This window comes from Micropterus dolomieu, linkage group LG01 (assembly GCF_021292245.1).
Source record: "Micropterus dolomieu isolate WLL.071019.BEF.003 ecotype Adirondacks linkage group LG01, ASM2129224v1, whole genome shotgun sequence".
NCBI lineage: Eukaryota > Metazoa > Chordata > Actinopteri > Centrarchiformes > Centrarchidae > Micropterus > Micropterus dolomieu.
Genome location: NC_060150.1, coordinates 45792078 through 45815196, shown reverse-complemented (window position 1 = coordinate 45815196; position 23119 = coordinate 45792078). Strand labels below are relative to the sequence as shown.

Sequence of the window (23119 nt, the reverse complement as noted above, 5' to 3'; positions counted from 1 at the left end):
GGGGGAAGAGTGGGTTACACATGGTAGCTCCACTTTAATCTTGAAAAGTTGCTCAGCTGCAGTCTCTATTCATATAACTTGCACTGTAAATTTCCAGCTAAACTGAGGCTTTTTGAAGCTTCTCTCTCTCTGTCTCACCTGTCGTTCATCGGTCTTGTGTAGTTTTGCGTGCATGCCATGCTGCTGACAACTGCATGCACATCGCGGTTCCTCACGGGTTTATTTCAAGTAGCCGGCTATTTAATTAACAATAAAACATACTTTGTGTGGTTCATCAACGGTGATAAATTATCTGAAAGTCCCGCGAGGTGCGGACAACTCGGCACAACACTGGTGAAGTCGGGGCTTGCTCTCTCCTGCCACTAAATACACCCTACGCCTACACATGCACACTGACAACACAGGGTTAGGGTTATAATTTTGGATTTATTTACGCACTAAAAAAAAACATTTATTGAAAGTTTTATTCTTTTTATATGTTTATTTACAGCATTAAACGTTGAAATGCATATTGTAATAGGCTGTATATGAACTTATTGAGAGAAAACTGGTAGTTCTATGTAAAATCAGACGTAGAGCACCCCCATATCACCAAAAAGGCATGATCCTTGTTTCGCTGCGAAGCTTCGACTGTGAACAAATGCATTTGTATAGCGCTTTTATAGTCTTTGTGACCACTCAAAGCAATTTTACATCACCATTCACACACTGAGCCTAAGTACTCAAACAGAAAGTAACATTCACACATTCATTTGGGGTTCAGTATCTTGCCCAAGGACACTTCGACTTCCAGGCTGCATGCCTGGAGGAGCTGGGGAGTGAACCGCCAATCTTTCGATTACCGGGCAACCCTCTATCTCCTGAGCTGCGCTATTAATAAATATTAATAAATATTTATTTGAAAAATTCCTGATGTTTTTAATAGATTCTATTGTAATGTGTCACAGTGTCTCCAAATCAATACCTTGTGTTTTGTTGACTGGAAAAGTCTGAACTGTATATAATGCTTAGGACACTGTGTGGCCACTCGGGCATTGGTTGGAATGCAGTCCAGACAAGATGTTCCCTTTAGTCGTTTATTGAAACAGAGGCTGAGCAGGTTTGTTTGTGTGTGTGGTTCTACAACAGAGATAAATGAATATTAGTACAATCTCTATGTGTATTCAACAGATTAATGCCTATACAATTATACAATATAACAACCATGCTAAACCACGTTTTCCTTTAGCTGGTCTTGTGACAAAGGCTTAAACACAACCAGCGATGACGATGGCCAACCAGTGATGTCCCACTTCACACCCCCATAGCCATCAACTCCCCCAATGACACCACCATGTCCATCACCACCTCAGACTGCAGACCACCCCCACCCTCCACACACGGACAGTTCAACACCCCTCCCCACCACCATCACCAAGGATCAGGTGACCAGAGAGCTGAGGAGGCTCCGTCCAAAGAAAGCAGCGGGCCCGGACAGAGTGTGTCCAAGGATGCTTAAAGCCTGTTCTGCTGAACTGGGGGAGCCACTGCAGCATGTCTTCAACCTGAGCCTGCAGCTGGGGAGGGTCCCAGTGCTCTGGAAGACTTCATGTCTCATCCCAGTTCCCAAGAAAAAACACCCCAGGGAGCCGGGTGACTTCAGACCAGTAGCATTGACATCACATATCATGAAGACCTTTGAACGGCTGCTGCTACATGTCCTCAGACCCCAGGTTTACAATGGACAAGATCCACTGCAGTTTGGATACCAGGAGAAGTTGGGTGTGGAGTATGCCATCCTCTATCTGCTCCACAGGGCCTACTCACATCTGGACAAGGTGAGCGGCTCTGTAAGAATGACGTTTTTTTTATTTCTCCAGCGCCTTCAACACATCCAGCCGCTCCTGCTAAGAGAAAAGCTGAGAGAGATGAGGGTGGACCCACGCTTGGTGACATGGATTACGGACTACCTCACAGAGAGACCGCAGTACGTCAGACTGAAGGGCCACACGTCAGACACTGTGGTCAGCAGCACCGGAGCACCACAGGGGACCGTGCTCTCTCCCGTCCTCTTCACCTTGTACACATCTGACTTCCAGTATAACACCGGGCTCTGCCACATGCAGAAATACTCAGACAATACTGTGATAGTTGGCTGTATCAAGGATGGACAGGAGGAAGAGTACAGGAGCCTGGTAGAGGACTTTGTGAGGTGGTGCAGTACCAACCAACACCTCCAAGACCAAGGAGATGGTGGTGGACTTCAGAAGGAAGAAACCACATCTCCAACCTTTGTCCATCGAGGGGGTCGATGTGGAGGTGGTCAAGACATACAAATATCTGGGGCTGCAGCTGGATGACAAGCTGGGCAGAGCCGTCTGTACTTCCTGAGAAGACTGGGGTCCTTCAACATCTGCAAAAAACTGCTGCAGATGTTTTACCAGTCTGTGGTGGCCAGTGTCCTCTTTTATGCTGTAGTTTGCTGGGGAGGAAGCAGCAAGAAGAGAGACGCCGGTCGACTGGACAGACTGGTGAGGTGAGCTGGCTCAGTGGTGGGCTCAGAGCTGGACTCTCTAGTGACAGTGGCAGAAAGAAGGACCCTGGACAAACTGCTGTCCATACTGGACAACGCCCACCACCCTCTGCACAACACCTTCATCGGACAGAGGAGTGTGTTCAGTGGCAGACTGCTGTCCCAGCCCAGCTCACAGACTTAATAAAAACTCTTTCATCCCCCTGGTAATATGTGTATCAAATAAACAACAGTTGTATTAAGATTCAGGATTCATGTTGAGGAAAAATGTGTTTTTCATGCAATAATGAAACTGAAAGCATTTGTCATTAATTTCGTGTTTGTGACGAATATTTCTTTAAGAACGTGACTTTAGACATGACGAAAAATAAATATATTCTTTTATGAAAATATTGTTATTCATTGTAAAGAAAAGTCTAGGCTATATATTTAAACCTCTTTATCCTATATGAAAAATATTACATTCACAAATGCAACATTTCAATATAAATCAAATATTATATTGAAGCATTATATAATCTGAAGAATTTAAAACAGTTGTATAAAGACAAGATAACTATTTTTCTTTTTAATCCTTTGTTGCTTGTTACGTGATCCCCCTGTGTATCTAGTTATGCCATGTTCTATTCTGTCCTTTAATGTAGGCTATTTTATTTTGGCTGAAGATTTTCGCATGAGATGAATATGATTCAATAACAACAACAGTTTTATTGTCTATCAGACAAGAGCCTTTTTTAATTAAACACAATAACCTTTGGGCTACATTGTTACCCTGTGAATTGTGATATGAAATATTGTTATGAAGTGTAGTTTCGAAATAAAAGGCCCTTACTGTGTGGTAAATTACTGAAGTAATCACTGTTTGAAACTGATCAGTGGCCCAGAACATTACTGGAGCTCCACAACTACTGACAGATTTGAACTGATTTTCTCAGACCACACTCCTGTGAGAGGGAAAGCATACTGGAGCTCCACAACTACTGACAGATTTGAACTGGTTGTCTCCGACTTGACTCCTGTGAGAGGGAAAGCAGGCTGTGGACCAAACCACTGTCAGGCAAGGGAGGGGGGGCTCAAAATGTTTGTAAACTTAAAATGCACTGTAATTGGCTTGTTTGTATTGTTTTACTATTTACACAATTATTATTATTATAAGTATATATCATTATATAATTTGATGTTTTTTAAGGGAGGACACCCCTCAGATAGGTGGGGACTTGATCCTCCCCTTCCCCCCGGGATTTCCGCCTATGTATGAGTGTAAATGTAATTTTTGAGTTCCTCTCCCCTTTTCTGGTATGTCTGCTGTGTGCTTGGTGTGTGTTTTGGTTTGCGTCTGTCTCTGTGTTTCTGCTCTCTCCCTCATGCTCTGAGGCTGCTGGTGAGCGTGGTCGCCAGTGCTACTGTCTACTCACCTGAGGCGCATCACGTCAATCAAGCACACCTGTTCCAAATCCTGCAATCTACTCACCTTTAAAAGCCAGACCAACCCTCCAACCCCCGCTGGCTCGTTGTACCACTCAGTACGAACACAAGCCAGCCAAACTAGCTGAGCTTTCTGAATCTTGTCTGTGTTTTTGAGCTACCAAAAGTAACTTGTGTTTCCCTGTCTTGACCGCAGAATACCAGCCTGGATCCTGTACTCCGATCATTCACCAGCACCACAAGAACCTGAGCATTGGAGCCCGGACCACAAACCCTCTGACCAACCAGAACATCATCCGCCTAGCCTTTGTCTGTTTGCACTGGTCTTGAATAAATACTCCTTAACCTGAACTAAACTCTGGTCTGCGTTTGAGTCTAGATCTGCTCTATTATGATAAGCGCTAAACTGTTGTTGTGATTTGGTGCTATTTAAATAAAATTGAATTGAACCCAAATATATTTGCTTTATCATAAAGGAGTAATGAAACCAGAAAATATTTCTATTTAAGAAGCTGAAATCAAATCTTTTTTTTTTGTAGACATCAAGAAACTTTAATGAAATCCAAACTTTCTACAGGTTTTTTTTCTTCTTGTTTCTGTGTGTTACAAACATTTATCTGTTAAATTGTAAGAAAAGTCTAGTATTGGTGGTAATAAGCAGAACTTCAGAAAAGTTACTTTTTGCATGCATGCTGGATGCTGCTTTTTCACATCAACTTCCAAAATGTGTTAGAAATATAATGTGGAAATTAACTACAATTCCACATCAATCCACAAGGTGGAGCTGAAACAGAAAGCAAAACCAAAAAATCAGTTTAAATGTGTTGATCTGCAGTTATATTGTCATAAACAGAACTAATCTGCAGAGACACTTTGGGTTCAGAACATCTGTATGAAATAAAGTCCAGGTCCAGATGGAGAAGGTATCTGAGTGTGGAGCAGAAGTAGTGGAGGAGTCTCAGTGTGTCTGCAGAGACTGTGTAGAAGGACAGAGCAGCAGCAGAGCAGTCCAGATACACAGATGACACTCTGTCAAATTCAGAGGAACACACAGGGATGATGGTGGACTTGACTTTGTGTCTGACAGTGGAGCTGATCTCAGAGCAGTTCAGACTGCAGCACTGTTGTGATTCCTCTCAGTCACTGCTGGATGAAGCTCTCCTCTCCACTCTACCTCCCAGTAACATGGCCCAGTCAGAGCCTCTCGACACACAAGCTGATGCTGCTGCTTCAACCTCTCTGGATCATCAGGACACAGCTGATCCTCTCTCAACACCACCACCTTTCTCATCACTCACTCTCTGACAGAGATCACTTCCATCTGGTGAGAGAAGAAGACAGACAGCAGAAGTCATAAACCAGAGTTTACAGAGACTCCCTTCATCAGCTGTCAGACAGAAGTGGAGCGACTGGGTTGCGTAGCCAGCTTCCTTTCAGCTCTCATGATAACGTATTGGAGTAAACACACTGAGACCTGCAGCAGGGATGTTACTAGGATTGAAAGACAGGGGGCTTAGCCCCCAGGGTATGCTTAACTTCCACTTGCAAAATCTTTGCACTCGCATCTTTTGTTGCTGTATTAGAGCTACACTTACTGTATGTCAACAACCAGTGAAGAAACCATGATGTTAACAAATACAAAGTAACAGAAATACTCTGTTCTTCCATTTCTCCTCTATTGACCAAACGTTACTGAAGTTTTACATGGGCGTCCGAAGTCAGAAGAATTGTTTATTGCTTATATGCTATTTGAAAGCTGCTAAGTTCAATGTTTTGCTCTAAACTGCATTTCATTGTATTTTGTATACAATGACAATGAGTTTCTGTCATGAATCCTGAAATCTGTCCATTGGGGGGAGGGGGTCTGGAGGTCCTCGCCTTGAATATTTTGAGTCTTAAACAATTTCCTGCATTCTGGGGAATATTTTTGCACCAACAACAAGTTTGACAGAACTTAAGTCAGTGCAGCTCTTCATTTAATTTATTACATCCAATAAATGCAGAAAGTTAAGATGGTCGGAATATAGTAAATATAATAAATATCATGACATAAATTGGTATGTCAAAAACTCCCCACATTTTCTTAGACATGTAGACCACAGACTGACCTGTAGACCGCTACAGACCTGTAGAATACTACTGACCTCAGAATCAGCTGCCCTGCCAATCTCTCAGAGATGCTCACAAGTCTTTGAGCTAGAGTCCAAGTCAAGTCTCAAGTCTTTGAGCTAGAGTCCAAGTCAAGTCTCAAGTCTCTGATCAAGAGTCCAAGTCAAGTCTCAAGTCTCTCGTGGTTATTACAAATGTTGTATCACCTGCTACGTTCAATCCAGGTTGCTAATAAAACTTCATAACTATAAGGAATACTGTTAACCTTTTTTTTATTTACAGAGCACAACCAAGTAATTTGCAATGCAATTAATGACAGCTTATTAAATACTGTAAGTCAATAAAACTGTGACGTAGCATGATCAATAAATCTGTCTGTTTTTAACTTACAGAGCACAACCATGTAGCCTAATGTACAATGCGTCCACAATTAACGACAGCTTATAAACTACTAAGTCAACAAACCCTGTTGTGTTTCAAACCCAGTGTAAAGTTAACTAAATAATACTATAAAGTTACATGGTCAAAAATAAAGCTGTAACATGTTTTTAACTTACAGAGCACAACCATGTAATGTGCAATGCAGTTAATGACAGCTAATAAACTACTGTAAGTCAACACATCCCCCAGACTCTCAAACCAATAAACTGTAATCTGTTTTTAACTTACAGCGCACAACTATAATGTGCAATGCAATCAGTGACAGCTCAAACTACTGTAAGTCAACACACCCTGCAGACTCTCAAACCAGTGTAATGTTAGGATATAACTAAATAAAACTGTAAGGTTAAATGATCAACAATAAACCTGTTCCTAACCTCTTTCCAGCCAACGGTAATAATTATAACGTGATGGCAGCCAGCAGGACGTAAATGATTACGTTAATCGACCACCACAAGTTTGGCAAGTAAACAAACGCTCGTTCATCTTTTCATAATGAACAACAGTCAGAGTAAACCTCCAGGAGCTCGTAGCTGAAGCAAGAAGCAAGCTAACATTAGATGGCCAATGCTGAGCTAAACATGTTCATTCACCACATATTTGCGTTCAGCGCTTCTTTGTTTGGGACTTGTTGTATGATGTTTTAAAGCCAAAGTTTATGATGAATGGCTCAGCAGCTGCCGGTGTTTGTTGTCCTGCGCGCAGCAGATTTTACGCATTACGTAGGCAGGTTATAGGTAACTGAGGGAGGGAATAACGGCAAGCTCATCAGACGTGTCCTAAAAAAGAAACATTGTTCAACAGTCCCGCGCCTCGAGTCCGAGTTGAGTCTGAAGTCTTTTGAGGACGAGTCTCAAGTCGAGTCTGAAGTCACTGTGTGTGCGACTTAAGTCGCACTCGAGTCCGAGTCTCTAACTCGAGTCCCCATCTCTGCAATCTCTTGCTTCTCTCTATCTCTCTGCTAAAATATCCTCAATATGCATCTGGTCAGTTAAATTCAATTCAAACAACTTTATTTATCCCCATAGGTTAATTCAGTTTTAGCCTGCCAGTCATATCAAACAAGGCAAAAAGACAACAATCAATCAAGCATTCAGAAACCCTGTCATTGACAGAATATTGCATTTGGGCACCAGAACAAAACAGCGAATACACAGGACCAAGCAGGGAATATAATACAAGAAAATAAATAAATAAATAGATAATAAATACTCAGTAAATAAATAAATACAGAGGTTTATGATGCCTGGCACATGACTAGTTGCCGCTGTCAACAGTATTTAAAAACCTGTATTTATCAAGCTTCTCTGAATTACTCATAAGAACACTGCTAAGAAATGACTTAAGAGTAAAAAAATTCTTGGCTCAAAGCTTTGCTATAAAGTTAGTTTTCAAGTATCATAGTCCTAATTTGAGTGAAGTGTAGGACTATATCTTAAGTGTCAGTCTTAGGGCTGATTTACGACACTTTGCTGTGCCGCAAACAGGATTTTGGATGATGATGTAGCCAAGGACCAATCACTGAATAGATTTCCTTATTTAAGAAAATTCTCAGATAAATTCACATTGAATGGTGAAATTCCTAAGGGGAGATTATATTCTACACACGTTTAACAATAAAGAATTTTCAAGATATTAAATTATGATATAGGCCTACACATTAATAAATGAAAGACAAAAAAGTTTATCTTTATGTGAGCGCCATCAAATGCGCCTACTACTCCTGTATTGCTGGCTATTTGCATGAACTGTGTTTGCTTCTGTCGGGGGTGTTGTTGGGAAGTCGACTATTCGGCTTATTGATGGTTGTGACGGCCAAAATCATCAGCATTCACAGCATTGTCCTGTGGCAAATAAACAAAGCATCATCACCACCTTCAATTTAACTGAAAATGTATTACTGTGTAAAGTTAGTGGCGAGATGACGTCCCTCACCAACTCGTTGACAAAGATTATGCCCCCATCTTATTGACTGCGCATCGTCAAATAATTCAGAAACATTCTTCCTCTCCTGAAAGATGCATGTCTCTGTCTCCAAAGTGTCATCACAAGCCCCTACTGGTTAACCACTTGAGAGACCTGTCGAGCGGTCTTAAATAACTGGGATTTGAAAACTTTGAGAAGCTTGATAAATACCGGCCCTGATAGCAGAAGGAATACAAAATTTTTTTCTTGGGGGTTCAGGTCTGTCAGCTGAACTCCAATGATCTTGGAGAGGATTTTAACAATGCTGCTGATTCTATTCTTGTCCTTCACAGAGAATCCATAAAACCAGCAGATAAAAGAAAATGTTAAAAGACTTTCAATAAATGAATAATAAAAGTTACATAAGATACTCTGGGAAACATTAAAAGAATTTAGCTTCCGCATCAAGTGGATTCTTTGTTGTCCCCGTTTAGCGATTGACTGCGTTTTTGTCAAACTTGAGGTTAAGGTGAAGTACATAATAAAGAGCAAACGAGAAAGGACACAGCCCTGCGAAGAACCTGTATTTAATGTGATGATACTGGACATGTGGCCATTCACAAATACCTGCTGTAGTCTGTTTGGATCAGGTAGATTAAAATAAGAGGCAAGTAGCTCAATTAAAAGCTGAAGAAAAATCAGCAAATAAAAGTCTTGCATGTGATTTGGGGTTTTCAAGGTGCTTGTATAATCTGTGAAAAATTATGATCTTAGAGTCATCCACACCTTTCCCAGCTTGATAGACAATTTCATCTTTCAGTATTTTCTCTAAATTTTTCATCACAAGTGATGCTAATGCAACTTGTCTGAATCCGTTCACATCTTTTGTGTTATTGGATTTCAGTACAGGTTTTATAGTTGATGTTTCTACTATATGGCTGGAATCTGACCACACTCTGACTGATATATACTGATACACATCTGAAAAAGTGATGTAAACACCTCGCTGAGCTGGAGTCAGGGCCAGTAGCTTTACATGTGTTTACTTTCTTGAAAAGATTTGTGACATTTCCTTGTGTTATCACTCTGTGGAACCAAAGATTCCCACAGCTTAGAGATATCATTCACAGTCTGAATGAAGTCTGACTTTTCAAATCGATAAAAGAAAGAATTAATGCCAAGTCAGCATCATCCACACCATTTACATGAATGACCTGCTTGGTCTCACAGGAAGACTGATTAATTGATGCCATGGATTTTATACCTATCCAGGCTGCCCTGAGGTCCCCTCTAAAATACAGACTTTCAATTGTATTTCTGTACTTTGTTTTTGCCTTACTTATTTCATCCTTAACTCTCTGGAAACTGCTTTTTTCTCCAGGGGGTTTCCTGAATAAAAAATTATTTTCTTTTTATTGATAGCAGATTTAAGTTCTTTAATCACCCAGGGTTTATTATTTGGGTAAGTAACCACTTTTTTAGTTGGGATTACTGACTCCACACAGAATGTGATGTATGATGAAACAGTGTCTGTAAGTTCATTAAGATTAAAATGTCTAAGGATAAACTTGGGTGCCTCTGGGCAGATAGTGTCCAGACATCAGTGATCAGCTGGGCAGCAGCTGTGGCGTTGGATCGTAGGTGAATGTACACTAATGTGTAAAAGAGCTGTTGAAATTCACAAGGCAAATAAAAGGGACAGAGAGAAATAGTAAATTTTCTTGTTATTATTTGGGTGGGGGGTGGGGGACATAGGACCATGTTAGGGTGGCTTCAGCCCCCCTAAAATAGTCCTAACGACGTCCATGACATGCAGAGACTTTGGACATCAAGTCTTACTCTGCAGATGTCACTCAAGTCCACAGTGGAAATAAAGTGGAAGGAAAGAAGTAAAGCTTCTGGCTGCTCTGATTGGCTGACTGTTCTTTCTTTCTCTGTGTCTTTCTATCCAATCCTGAAGCCTGTCACCATTCAGCTTCACTGAGGAAAGCTGCTGCTGAGAAGTTTGGAGGTTTATAGGAAATACTGGATCTTTGCTTTGATACTAACTGTGTTTAGTACAATACTGCTGAAACCAGCATGGACTGACTCCAACCCTCTACTGACCTCAGAGTCTCCAGTCTGAAGTGTTGACTCTCCACAAGATCAGACAGCAGCTTCACGTCTGAATGCTGCAGGTCGTTGTCACTCAGCTGCAGCTCTCTAAGATGGGAGGGGTTGGACTTCAGAGCTGAGGCCAGAGAAGCACAGCTGATCTCTGACAAACTGCAGTGCCTCAATCTGAATAAAGACAAAATGATGGAAATAAAGTCTAATTATAATCCTGATGTGTTCAGGTTTTAAATGTGTAGCTCAACATTACTATGTCCCAATTAATGAGCTTTTCCCTTAAATGAGTAGAGTGCCTGTGTCATTGTGTTATTGTGGATCATCATATCAACCTTCTACAGACATCATCCAAAAGTCAGCACACCTATTCATGTCACCACAGATAATAATGATTGATAATAATAACATGCTGCTGATCTCAGGCAAGAGAAACTACGTTGATTCTTTAAACAGCTGTATTTGGAAATATGCTTTGATTTTGTGTGTGTGCGTGTCCTGAACAATCAATATCAATAATCAGATGTTATTTGTGAATAAAAAGTGAAATCAACAGAAGCCTAAGAAATATTTCTACTTCAGTAGAAAACTTGATCAGTTTAAAAAAATATATCACCAATGTGTCCTTGAGGAAAACACTAAACTCTAGTTGCTCCAGAGGCACCTCTGACATATAAAGCAATTGTAAGTCGCTTAAGATAAAAGTGTCAGCTCAATGAATTAATGCAATACAGATGTGAAAATTTACCCAAAACTATACCCATTAATTTACTTTGACAACTAACAGCGGACATTTTCTACAGTTTCTTTTGTATAAGTCTTTTGTGACTACAGACTACATTATAGACTAAATTTACATACTTATTTACTTTGTTGATGTAAGTTATGCAGGAACATAAAATAGGCTCAATTGTAATTTCAACATATCAGATCTACAATAGTAACAGAGAGTCAGTGAACTAACCTCAGCGTCTCCAGTTTACAGCGTGGACTCTCCAGAAAATCACACAGCAGCTTCACTCCTGAATCCTGCAGCTTGTTGTGACTCAGCTCCAGCTCTCTCAGATGGCAGGGGTTGGACTTCAGAGCTGAGGCCAGAGAAGCACAGCTGATCTCTGACAAACTGCAGTCACTCAATCTGAATAAAGAAAAAAATATGTAACTTTAAAAGACAATCTGCTTGAAATCATTAAGTGTTTAATAATACGTTCAGAGCTGAAGAAAGTTTAGAAAATGGAAACTCCAAACACCTGATTTTCTAGGCTCTTCAACATTGGGGGATTAGCCCAGCCCAGAAATCTTTGATGTTTTTACCTGTTTTCATCAAATAAATAAAATAAAATAAATAAAAAAGTTAATGTGTGTGTGTGTGTGTGTAGTAGGTAGAAATAATCTTATGTTAGGTTAACAGTACAATTGTTTAATATATTAATTAGTGGTGTCTGAGTTTCCACTGGTTGTCCTCACTTCATGGCATGAGAAGATATATTTTGCTGCAATTATTTGGCATTCTCGCATTTCTCCCAGGATATAGGGGAGTTTCTGTGTGTCTGATATGAATTCGAATTCGGGGTATATTTGGGGAATTTTTGCAAAGTGTCTTTGTCTTGTTTTAGGTTAGAAAGTGCAGTCTCTACCTGTCCTGTGTCACACTTGGAGCAAAGTCTCTCCTCCTGTGGTAGCCAGCTCTGTCTGTGGCAACCCTTTTCTATGACCAGGCTGTGTTCACTCAGTCTGTATGTTGTCAACATTTTTCTTAGTTTAGGACATTTAATTGTGCACAGGTAATTTGCCTGTGTGAATTCTCTTTTTAGGGTCAGATAACATTGGAATTTACTTTGTGTTTTGGTCGTTTTTTTTCCAGTATTCAATATATTTTTCTTTTTGCTTGTTGATAATTTATCTTTAGCTAACTTGAGGTGCCACCAATCATCGTCAAAAATCAATGATGAAATCAGCTGCCAACTAATATAATTATTAATCAGTTCATGACGTCATTGGGCCATAGCAGATTATAGTGAGCTGGGCAGATGCAAACATTTAAAACATCAGGCAAACACCTTTTCAATTTAAGTTTTGAAAAGAGTTCACCAGTGTGCGCTGTGATTAGCCGATAGGCATCTGTTGATGAGCCTTGAGTGTGTTATGCTTTTGTCCTCCGCATGAAGAGCTGGCATGCTGCGTGTCATGTAGCTGTCTTGCCACGACTGCTTTATCCCTCAAGACAGCCCGGTTGGGATCAGGGTGGCATCTGGCCGCCACGTAACAGGTGGCAACCGCTAATACAAGGGGAGTGTATGTAACGTTAGGGCTAGGCTAACTTAGTCAGGGAGACCCAGGTAGGGATCGGCTTCATAGTTGGTGGGATTAGAACACGTTTTCTACTATCTTTTGAATGCAACAACTGTATAGAGCTGTGTTTTGTATAGTTTGGGTTGTTGATAGTGAGTCACTGTCAGGGTGGTTTTCTTTTCCTTATTTTGATTTGTTCTGTTCTTATGGTCTGGCTTAGTGCTCATCCTGCGCGTGGACCTCCAGGTAGTAGGATTAGGGTAGTTTGCTCTTGTATGTAGGTTAGAAATTATACTGTAGATTGCATGTGCTTCATTTATTTGTAATATTTATTTTAGGGCTGGACACGTTAACACGTTATTATTGAGTTAACGCATTAATTAATAAATTCTGACAATGACATTAACGCAGTTTTTAAAAAATTATTATTATTTTAAAAGTCTGTGGCTCACTGGCTCTGAATACACATACAGTCAAACCATGGGTCACAGGAGGGGTATGTTGATCAGCCTGCAGATCACCCACCCAAACAAGCAGTGGAGGGAGCAGACCTACTTGGATGCAGCGTGTGGAGAACAGCGCTCTGTGAGTAAACGGCAGGAGCTCTATTGAGAGTAACCATGGCAATGGTTTCTGTGCACTACACAGCTGTAGCCTATTTAACTTAAATTAAAATTTTATACTACATAACTTTACCTGATTGGCCTACTTCTAGTTTTGCGGGGATACTCTACCAAACAGTAATAGATTCTGGAAACTCACAAACAGCAAGGATCAGTCTCTTCCAATGATCTGTACTGCATGTCACGTACAAAATGTTCAAGACAATTCAACTTCCGCTGCGGGCGCGTGTGCTTGAGGTAAGCACAACTGTGTCAGTTTCACATGAACGTGCTCACTTGTCGCTACACCTTGTGCTCGACCACTCTAATAGGGACAGTTGCTACCAAACATAGACTCTTTATGCTGAAAAAAGAAAGATGTTTCTGCTGATACCTGTTCAGAATCCGGGTTATAATTGTTATATCAGTATAAGTAACAAGAAACAGTAAAGAATATAACAACTTTCACATCATATTAATCTCAGCACAGAAGTAAAACATGGTGTCTGACCTCAGAATCTCCAGTCTACAATGTGGACTCTCCAGATATTCAAATAGCAGCTTCACTCCTGAATCCTGCAGCTTGTTGTGACTCAGCTCCAGTTCTCTCAGATGGGAGGGGTTGGACTTCAGAGCCGAGGCCAGAGAAGCACAGCTGATCTCTGACAAACTGCAGTAACTCAATCTGAATAAAGAATAAATGATGGTGATAAAAATCAATTTATAATCCAATTAGGTGTGTTCAGATTTTAAATGTGTAGCTCAACATTACTATGTCCTAATCAATGACCTTTCCCTAAAATGAGTAGAGTGACTTTGTCATTGTGTTATTGTGGGTCATCATAATGTCAGGCTTATACAGACATCATCCAAATGTCAGCACAATATTCATACACCTATTCATGTCAACACCAAGTAATAACATGCTGCTGATCTCAGAACAGTCTGGAACAATTATCAAATCAGACATGTTGGAACTTTCGTTATTTTCATTGTCTTCTGTTTCTTGTAATTCATAACAATTTTAAGTAATTTTATGAAAAATACTATGACAGATGCTTTCTACAGAATCCCATAATGATTAATATATTCCTTCTTAGATTGTTCCACATCTGTCTGTCACATTGGTTTCATCCACAGCAAAACAACACTGAAACATCATGACAATGGAAGAGATACTGCTAGATATTCAGTGCTTCCTTAGAACTTCATTAAACTCTTGTAACTCTGTTTCAACAAATACGTTTCAACAATACAACTCCACATGGGAGCATATGAGCCCTGGCCCAATGAGCATACCCTGCCCTCGCTTTTGCAGAGCGGATCGGTTCATGCCGTACTGTAGTTTACTCAAAGTTTATTAATCGTTGAACATATAGGCCTAAGCCCCACCAACACGAGCTAATCCATTCTGCACTGTTCTGTAGTATATTTGTTCTTTTTGAATGTGTGTGTCCAAATTGCACCAAAAGCTACACTCCAATTCTTGGGACCGCAGCAACACACCTGCCATGTGTAAATAGCCATAAGACCAGGCCATTCTTTCAACGCTCTGTGGCCAAGTTTGAAGCTCACATGCCTATTGTAGGTGCTTTTGGCAGTGGACAAGGGTCTGCATGGACACCCTGACTGGTCAGTGACTACGCAACCCCATACGCAATAAACTGCGATGCCCTGTCTGTTCTGACACATTTCCATTAGAACCAGCATCAACTTTTTCAACAGTTTCACCTAAAGTAGATTGTCTGTTGGATAGGACCACACGGACTTGTCAATGCCGCCAACGTTCATCAGCCACCTACAAACCACCAGTTTTTCTTCCTTGGACTACACTTGATTGGTGCTTACCACTGCAGAGTGTTTTTTTCCCTGCTTCTAATGCATCGACTGTAAGGACAGAATGTTTACTGCTAATATATCCTACCCACTCACAGGTGCCATGGTAAGGAGATCATCAGTGTTATTCACTTTACCTGTCAGTGGTCAGAATGTAAGGGCTGATCGCTGTAAATGTGTCTCACATGTAACAAAAATCCAAAGCACATTGAAGGATAAATCCTTTAGTTTACTTAATAACATGAATCTAGTTAGAGTTCAGACTAAATTTGGAGCCAAAACTGTTCAGACTGACAAATTTTAGAGCTGTTGTTATTTGTGCTCAGAAAACCCCAGATAATAAGAGAAGTGACGGAAAACAAGAGCAAAATACATGAACTGACCTCAGAGTCTGCAGTCTACACTGCGGACTTAACAGTCCAGCAGACAGCAGCTTCACTCCTGAATCCTGCAGGTTGTTGTCACTTAGGTCCAGCTCTCTCAGATGGGAGGGGTTGGACATCATAGCTGAAGCCACAACATCACAGTGAGTCTCTAAGAGTCCACAGTAGGAAAGTCTGTGATGACAGAGAATATTAAATTTAAAATGTAATAAAATCTGAAACTTAAAGGAGACCTATTATACTGCATTTCCAGTCCTATATTGTAGTTCTGTGACTCCTGTATGGCAGCTTTGCAAGATTCAAAGTTCAAAAAAATCATTTGCAATCACTTGCCCTTAATGTAGGGCTTCATTTCAGCCTCTGTCTTAAACAAGCTGAAATTTGAGCTCCTCCTGTCTTTAACGTGATGTTCAATGAGCTGTAAAATCACTGCAGATTGTAACTGCGCTCATGTGCTATGACAATAATAACAATGCAATAATTATAGATATTGTATCAAATGCACAGAACAGTCCTTATGAAATCACTTACTTGTTAGCTATAAACACAGAAATGATGTTTGTAGACCTTTGTAGTTTAACACATGATGAATTATTTTAATAAGCAGTTTTATTACTAGTTTAGGAAAGTTTTATGATGTGGAAGAGTTATGTTGAGTGTAAAGTCTGTATCTTCACTGTAATACTGATTGATTACTAGTTGTAATACATTGCTTTATATTGTTGATATCACATTTCTCGACTTACTGAGCCTTTCTGCAGTTCCTCACTGCTGGAATCAGTCTCTGTCTTCCTTCCTCTGATGTGTTGTATTTCTTCAGGTCCAACTCATCCAGAACCTCCTCTGACATCTGCAGCATGTAGGCCAGAGCTGAGCAGTGGATCACAGAGAGTTTCTTCTCTGATCTGTTCTCTGACTTCAGGAACTCTTGGATCTCCTGATGTACTGAGTGATCGTTCATCTCTATCAGACAGTGGAAGATGTTGATGCTTCTGTCGGGAGAGGTTTTTGTGTTCATCTTCCTCAGGTTGTCGATGGCTTTCTGGATGATTTCTGGACTGTTGTCTGTCCGACCCAGCAGGCCTCCTAAGAGTCTCTGGTTGGACTCCAAAGAGAGGCCATGAAGGAAGCGAACAAACAGGTCCAGGTGGCCAGTTTTACTTTCAAGGGATTTCATTATTGCTTTCATCAGGAAATCATCCAGGGATGGATAACGACTATCATATTTTACAAAACACATTTTCTGTCTGTCCCAGCCTTTTCCCAGGAAGTCCTCCAGTATCTTTGTGTTGTTGTTGGTGTAACAGTGAAACATGTAAACTGCAGCCAGAAACTCCTGAACGCTCAGATGAACAAAGCAGTAGACTGTTTTCTGGAAGATCACACTCTCTCTTTTGAAGATCTCTGTACAAACTCCTGAGTACACTGAGGCCTCTGTGACATCAAGACCACACTGCTCCAGGTCTTCTTGGTAGAACATGATTTTTCCTTTCTCCAGATGTTCAAACGCCAGCCTCCCCAGCTGCAGAAGAACCTTCCTGTCAGCCTCCATTAGCTCCTTTGGACTGGTCTTATGTCCCTCATCGTACTTCTGCTTCTTCCTCTTTGTCTGAACCAGCAGGAAGTGTGAGTACAGGTCAGTCAGGGTCTTGGGCAGCTCTCCTCTCTGGTCTGTAGTCAACATGTGCTCCAGAACCGTAGCAGTGATCCAGCAGAAGACTGGGATTAGACACATGATGTGGAGGCTCCTGGAGGTCTTGATGTGTGAGATGATTCTGCTGGACAGCTCTTCATCACTGACTCTCCTCCTGAAGTACTCCTCCTTCTGGGCGTCAGTGAAGCCTCGTACTTCTGTTACCCTGTCAACACATGAAGGAGGGATCTGATTGGCTGCTGCTGGTCGGGAAGTTATCCAGACGAGAGCCGAGGGAAGCAGATTCCCCTCGATGAGGTTTGTCAGCAGCAGGTTGACTGATGACTTCTGTGTGACATCAGACACAACCTCACTGTTGTGGAAATCTAATGAAAGTCTGCTTTCATCCAGGCCGTCAAAGATGAACAACAGTTTACAGACAGCGAGCTTCTCTGCTGGGACCTTCTGTAATGTTGGATGGAAAACATGGAGCAGCGTGAGAAGACTGTGCTGCTCATCTTTGATCAAGTTCAGCTCCCTGAATGAAAGCAGAACCAGCAGACTGACATCTTGGTTTTTCAAGCCCTCTGCCCAGTCCAGAGTGAACTTCTGCACTATGAAGGTTTTTCCAACACCAGCGACGCCGTTGGTCAGAACCACTCTGATGGGTCTCTGTTGGTCAGGTAAGGCTTTAAAGATGTCGTGGCACTTGATTGGAGTTTCATGGAGGGGTTTCTTCTTGGAAGCTGTCTCAAGCTGCCTCACCTCATGTTGGGTATTAACCTCTTCACTCTGTCCCTCTGTGATGTAGAGCTCAGTGTAGATCCTGTTGAGGAGGGTTCCACTTCCTGTTTCTTCAGTTCCTTCAGTCACACGTTCACATCTCCTCCTCACATTGACCTTATGTTCATCTATAACTTGCTGCAGACCAAGACTCACTAAGGAAGAGAAAAATGAGACAAAACAAAGAAAATTTGACAGTCAGGTGATTTTTTTTTATTCTAAATAAAAATGATCATTATAGAATATACAGAAAAGTAAAGCTTATAAAGTCCAGTTTGGGGAGCATCAGAAATAATGCTTCTTTTCTCAGCCTCTGACTGTGTGTTGGTGTACGTGTTTGATTGACAGCAGAGGTGACAGAATGCAGCTGCAGCTCTTCATCTGAACAGCTCACCACTGTTCTCCTCCCTGCAATATTACCTGATACACTGACCAAATGATGCTAAATATATGAATTTCTTGTTGACCTGTTTTTATTGAATAGCACCGCTAAGAAAGCACTGCAAATCTCTGTGACAAACACACTACATTTCCTATAGCTGCTTCACAATAAAAGCCTTCCATTGGTGCAGAGAATAAAATGGTTTATAGCAAACCAAAACACGTAAGGTTGTAAAGACTCAAAGAGGCACCAAACTACACAACGCAGGTGAGCTCACACCAGGCTCGTGTTCAGAAATACAGAGGAATTTCCACAGTTCCATAGTCCATTATTTAGGTAGTCTAAAAAATAGCTACATAGCCTACTCTAAATATTTTACAATGACCAACTTATCTAAGGGCAGTAACGCAACATAGTGTCTGCACTCAGTCCATTTTCTTCTCTCAGCGCTCTCCAATGAGTAAAAGCTACACCAATTGTTATACTGTATGTGTTTGTCCTCGCCGTCCATCAAACAAAATGTTGGTAATATTTAACTTGCTGTTTTAGCTAGCCTACGCTGTGAGAATTTAAAAAACAGAGCGCTTTCTCTCTCTCTCTCTCTCTCTGTCTCTCACACAGACAATAATGAGCCGCCGTTCTCTCTCCCCCATCGGATTCTCCCTCACTCATGTCATTGCCAGAACCTCTTTTGCTGTTCTGCTTATATTTATCAAACAGGCAACATAGCTGGGGCTCGTGACAGCCAGCTTATCAAGAGCCGTTTAAACACTTGCACCCGCTTGGTTGCTTATTCAACAAGTCACAGAACATGATTGAGAACATTCTGATTGGTTAATGCAAAGACGGGGGGCATTATCATAGAAACTAACAAAATATTAGATCTTAAATAGCCGCGCTGCATGACACCAACAAATGTCACAAACAAAAACAACAAGTAGTGTTTTCAAACATGACAACATCAGCAGACAGGTGTCCAGTCTTACTTTGTACAGAGCTGCTCTGACCGGCTGTCTGCAGTCCAGCTCTTGATCTTTCTCCACAAAGGGGACAGGAGGAGTCTCCTGGTGAAGCAGACTGGTCCCAGTATGAGGTGATGCACTGTCTGCAGACCCAGTGTCCACAGCCGGTAGAGACTGGATCCTTCAGGACGTCCTGACACAAAGCACAGCAGGACGGCTGCTCCTCCACAGAAACAGGACTCCTCGTCGCCTCCTCTCTGTGGAGATTAACACATTCTCTATAACACATTATATTAGTGGTGACAAAGCCACGGCTCACACGTTGCAGCTCATTCCCTACATATATACGTATGTGGTTCCTCTATTCACATCCTTATGTTGTTTATTTACTTTGGAATCAACTTTTATTATATCATAAATGTAAATCATTGTATAAAAAATGAGATAATCTCAATCTCCAATTTATGTAACAAAAACACACTCAGAGGTCAAATCACATGCATCTACCCTGTAACAAAACAAAAATGTTGTCAATCATCAAATCAGAGAAACTGGTGTCCAAAAAGCTAAACTTAGAAAAGTCCTGACACCTGTGCTGGAAACTGTCCATTTTATTCACAATACCTCGTGGTGGAGCTTCATGAAAATCACCTAGTGTTGTTCTGCTCCACTGCGACACAGCTTTCAAAGCAAAAACCTGCCATTTGATTTTTTTTAATATTAACATGCAGTGAAACTGTTCTTGATGACAAGCAGTTGACCCACAGTTGATTTTACTTTAGGTGTTTTTGGTGTACATTTTGAAATTCACATTAATGGCAGAATGTGGGATAAAATACTGTAAAGTAGATTCCACTGTCTGAGGCTGACTGTATGAAATACGTTGATTTAGCTGAAAATTACTTTCAGCTTCTTTATTGGAAGCCACCAGGAGGGATATTTACTATTTACTTGTACTACTATTGTATAATATATGCACGAGTCAGTTTAACTGATTTGCATAAATTCCACTAAATAAGATGTATTGACATTTAAAAGTCCTTGACAAGACTGTTTCTATAAACAGATAATAGGTTGGGCTGAACAATTAATTAAAATCTTTTCTAAATAGCAATATTGCCATATGCAATACTGTTTTTGATAATAATGTCACTCAAATATGAGTTTTTATTTATAAGGTATATTCAAGTCATGAAAATATTCCAGAGCACTTGAAGACTTATTTTAAATTTAACTCACAGGTTCACTCTAATTCAACTTGTCAATCATTAGATCTTAAAAGATCAAAACGAAAGTTCCTTACGTGCAGAGGTCAATTTACTACCAGGTTTAGGGGTAAAAAATTATGGAATCTTTGGGAGCTTTTCCCACTTGGATATAAACTCTTGCTCATTAAAATGTTACAAAAGATATTTAAGCCCATTTAACTGCTGTTTTAAAATCCACCCATGATATTCTACAGACTTAAAATGAGGGTAATGATGTAAAAGGGATCATTCCCTATAATATCTCAAATCATATTGCAATTAGATATTTTTTGAAACTCATTTAGCCAACTTAACACATATTACTGACTAAACTAGACTATTATATGGACTGTATCAACAGTCAGGAGCAATAAGTAGGAGATACTCGGGGTGGGGATGGAGCAGTGGATACGGCACATGTCAGAGACCCGGGTTCAACTTCCCACTGTCCACCAATGTGTCCCTAAGCAAGACACTTAACCCCTCGTTGCTCCAGAGGCGTGCGACCTCTGACATAAATAGCAAATGTAAATCGCTTTGAGTGTGTGTGAATGTATGTGGTGCTGAGCAGAGTGTTGATTGTTTCTGCTTTAGTCTCTCTCTCTTTTTGTGTGTCTATAATCTGTCTATCTGCCCTTTGGACAGGAAAACTTTAAAATACATTGAATTTGAAAACTGAAAGTTGAATCTTCTTCAGGTTAGCTTACAGTAGAAACCGTCTCACATGACTCCTTTTGTCTGAGGGTCCAGGTTCATTACTGAAGTTCGGAGGTGACTGTCTGGAGCAGTCACTCACTGTGGACTGAAAGCTGGATCCTAAAGGCTCCGCTCTCCACCTGTGGAAATAAGAAATATTTTACATTCATAATTATACATGACACAGGATTTGACAACAACGTATAGTTAGAGTTATTTCATCTCATCAGTTTCAGGAGTCCCATTCTGCCAGTTAGACTTTGATTCATAACACATCATTATTTAAGGTTTTCAACGTCACAATTTTGGAGGGACTTTTTTTTTTTTTTTTTTTTTTAAATCAAGTCGCCCCTCAAAAATAAGTTTTGTCAGATTAAGTACACAGCTGTTATTTCAGTGTGACAGACAAATATTTAATAAATATTTAGGTAAATATAAGTATGAGGACGGTATTAGCAGATACCCAAATTTATAATGACTCTCTGGTAATGGAATAAAAACATATTAAAAAGACAAATAATTACAAAGGAACAGTGTTGTAGTGTAGCTTAATGATTCACACCCACTTCGTGCTTTAGAGGTGTTTCAGAAGAGCACCTTCAGTGGTAGGGTGATCCCACCAAAATGCAAGACAGAACGGCATCGTAAGTCTTTCCTGCCTGCCGCCATTAGGCTCTTAAACAGAAAATAACTGAGGGATTCTTTGTAACCTGATATTAATAGTATGACAAGATACTTGTCCTTAGTGCACTAACTTTTTGTGATTTGGGCTTCTTTTATTCGCTTTATTCTTGTATTGTTATTTATTTTTATCTTTGGGTTTAGGACTCCAGTATATTCTAGTTTCTTTGGCGTACTGTTCACTTCACGGATTATTTTATCTACTGTATTTATTTTTAGACTTTTATTTTTGACTAACTGACTACATGGATTGAGCGGTCTATGTGTGAGGACTGAATGTGATTGCTGCTACTGTAAAAGATTGTAATTTCCTGCAAAGGATCAAATAGAGTCTCTATCTATCTATCTATCTTACCAGATAACATTAAAAACTGAATCATCTTCAAAGAGACTCTTACTTTGTTTCTGAGGGTCCAGGTTCATTACTGAAGTTCGGAGGTGACTGTCTGGAGCAGTCACTCACCGTGGACTGAAAGCTGGATCCTAAAGGCTCCGCTCTCCACCTGTGGAAATAAGAAATATTTTACATTCATAATTATACATGACACAGGATTTGACAACAACGTATAGTTAGAGTTATTTCATCTCATCAGTTTCAGGAGTCCCATTCTGCCAGTTAGACTTTGATTCATAACACATCATTATTTAAGGTTTTCAACGTCACAATTTTGAACAAGGACTTTTTTTTTTTTAAATCAAGTTGCCCCTTAAAAATAAGGTTTGTCAGATTAAGTACACAGCTGTTATTTCAGTGTGACAGACAAATATTGAATAAATATTTAGGTAAATATAAGTATGAGGACGGTATTAGCAGATACCCAAAACTGAATCATCTTCAAAGAGACTCTTACTTTGTTTCTGAGGGTCCAGGTTCATTACTGAAGTTCGGAGGTGACTGTCTGGAGCAGTCACTCACCGTGGACTGAAAGCTGGATCCTAAAGGCTCCGCTCTCCACCTGTGGAAATAAGAAATATTTTACATTCATAATTATACATGACACAGGATTTGACAACAACGTATAGTTAGAGTTATTTCATCTCATCAGTTTCAGGAGTCCCATTCTGCCAGTTAGACTTTGATTCATAACACATCATTATTTAAGGTTTTCAACGTCACAATTTTG

At 40.4% G+C, this 23119-nt stretch overlaps 1 protein-coding gene and 1 long non-coding RNA gene across 2 annotated transcripts in view; one reads left to right on the top strand and one right to left on the bottom strand.

Moving 5' to 3' along the window:
- Nucleotides 1–23119, bottom strand: part of LOC123967532 (NACHT, LRR and PYD domains-containing protein 12-like) — a 75891-nt gene that overhangs the window by 49208 nt on the left and 3564 nt on the right. The window contains exons 5-12 of the mRNA XM_046043652.1: nucleotides 22847–22951; nucleotides 22394–22498; nucleotides 21326–21454; nucleotides 19396–19628; nucleotides 16358–18182; nucleotides 15612–15785; nucleotides 13904–14077; nucleotides 11463–11636 (exon numbers count right to left, since the gene is read on the bottom strand). Of these exons, the coding sequence (XP_045899608.1) occupies nucleotides 11463–11636; nucleotides 13904–14077; nucleotides 15612–15785; nucleotides 16358–18182; nucleotides 19396–19628; nucleotides 21326–21454; nucleotides 22394–22498; nucleotides 22847–22951 (2919 nt within the window). The remainder of the gene's footprint in view (nucleotides 1–11462; nucleotides 11637–13903; nucleotides 14078–15611; nucleotides 15786–16357; nucleotides 18183–19395; nucleotides 19629–21325; nucleotides 21455–22393; nucleotides 22499–22846; nucleotides 22952–23119) is intronic.
- Nucleotides 3823–4288, top strand: LOC123967802. The gene is made up of 2 exons (XR_006824351.1): nucleotides 3823–4035; nucleotides 4134–4288. It is a non-coding gene; the product is annotated as an uncharacterized LOC123967802 (long non-coding RNA).